Raw genomic sequence first — 1,440 nt, 5'->3', positions numbered from 1 at the left:
TGGTTTTAGCGCGGTTTAAGAGAAGATAATTGGCTGAGCACCATCTAAAAAAAGATCATGCATCTTCCTGAAGCCTAGTGAAATCATCTGAAGTAACTATTTCTTTGTAAATTTTAATGTCATCAGCGTATTGCAGGAACGAAGAATTAGAAATAGCATCAGAGACGTCATTTACAAAAATTGTGAACAGGAGCAGTCCTAGGACGGATCCCTGAGGAACGCCAGAACTTGCCCCGTACAATGAAGAGTTCATATTGTTGACTTGAACGTACGAGTTTCAAAACGCTTGGATCAAGACCTGCCCACCCTATTGCGGCAACAGCAGGACGTACGTTGCAGCACCGGCCGACAGCCTGACCAAGATGGCCTCTAGCCTAGACAACGACACGGATACCCCTGCAGGTGTTTCCACGCCAACCAAGCTCTCCCCAACCACGGAAATTACACGGTACATCAACCCAATCGAACGTGAATGGGGCCACCAGGGACTCGGACCTCACCCCAACTTGCACGCTGCTCAACCTAGCGTGGGTTTCGGCATCATGGCCGTATTTAAAAAGAATCTGGACCTACCCGGATCGGGGGACAAGTTTCAAGAAGTTGCCGCCTTTTTCCGGGTCGACACTGAAATTGTGCTACACACGGATATCTACACGATTAATCCCATGAACACTTGCTACCCGGCACAGGAGCAACACTTTGAGATGAGCAACTTTGGCATGTACGTGCCATACAACCGGCAGATGCACCTGGGCCACTACACGTACCTTCCCAAGACATCATCTCACCTCGTTCCTTTTGAACCGTAAATTTTTATTCGGTTCTAGAGCGTTTATAATGCTGAATAAAGGCGTGTACTCTGTTCAATTCATTGCTCATTTCGTTTTCTGATCGTTCCAGAAATTCATCTTCGGTCTCGCCGTCTTCTTGTTCCAAGTTTAGGTGATTGAAATTTCCATTCATCACTTCACATGCTATAAACCAGTCCTCGGCTTGTTGGGCTAGCATGTAATTCATCCGGTTTTCCTGCTCAATTACAATTTCGCTTTCAAATTCTTGCATCAAGTTGACAATCGCAGTCAAAACTGCATCTTTGAGGGCCACGGCTCGCTGGCCCTCAAAGATGCAGTTTTGCATCTTTGAGGGCCTTGCCCTCTCTCTCGAACCGATCCCCCTCTCCGTCTCGGACGCCTCGGGGGTGTCGTCGTCGATGTCAATCTGCATAAAACAACATATATATATACTTTTTTAATAACACCGACAACTACAACAAAACAAACGGTAACTAGGCAACCGTTAGGCCTAGCATGTCGAGACTTGCACTGTTGCATAGAGCTCGATTTCAGCTTTGGATTGATACTACCCTCGCCTACCTAGGCCTAAAAGAAAATAATTATGCCAAGTTTATCTACTTTACATATAGGCAGTCTGGCAACCTGC

The 1,440-nt window shown here is 46.4% G+C and overlaps 1 protein-coding gene across 1 annotated transcript; it reads left to right on the top strand.

Annotated features, from left to right (window-relative positions):
- Positions 1 to 266: 266 nt before the first annotated feature.
- LOC115309181 lies at positions 267 to 957 on the top strand (the record flags this gene model as incomplete). Its single annotated transcript, XM_029967377.4, has 1 exon — positions 267 to 957. A coding segment is annotated over one exon (543 nt), but the record flags the coding sequence as incomplete, so codon positions are not given.
- Between the last annotated feature and the right edge of the window lie 483 nt (positions 958 to 1,440).

The sequence above is a fragment of the Ixodes scapularis genome, unplaced genomic scaffold, assembly GCF_016920785.2.
Source record: "Ixodes scapularis isolate PalLabHiFi unplaced genomic scaffold, ASM1692078v2 PGA_scaffold4__175_contigs__length_147842914, whole genome shotgun sequence".
NCBI classification, from domain to species: Eukaryota; Metazoa; Arthropoda; class Arachnida; order Ixodida; family Ixodidae; genus Ixodes; species Ixodes scapularis.
The sequence above is the reverse complement of the archived record's forward strand: the minus strand, read 5'-3'. Positions and strand labels throughout refer to the sequence as shown.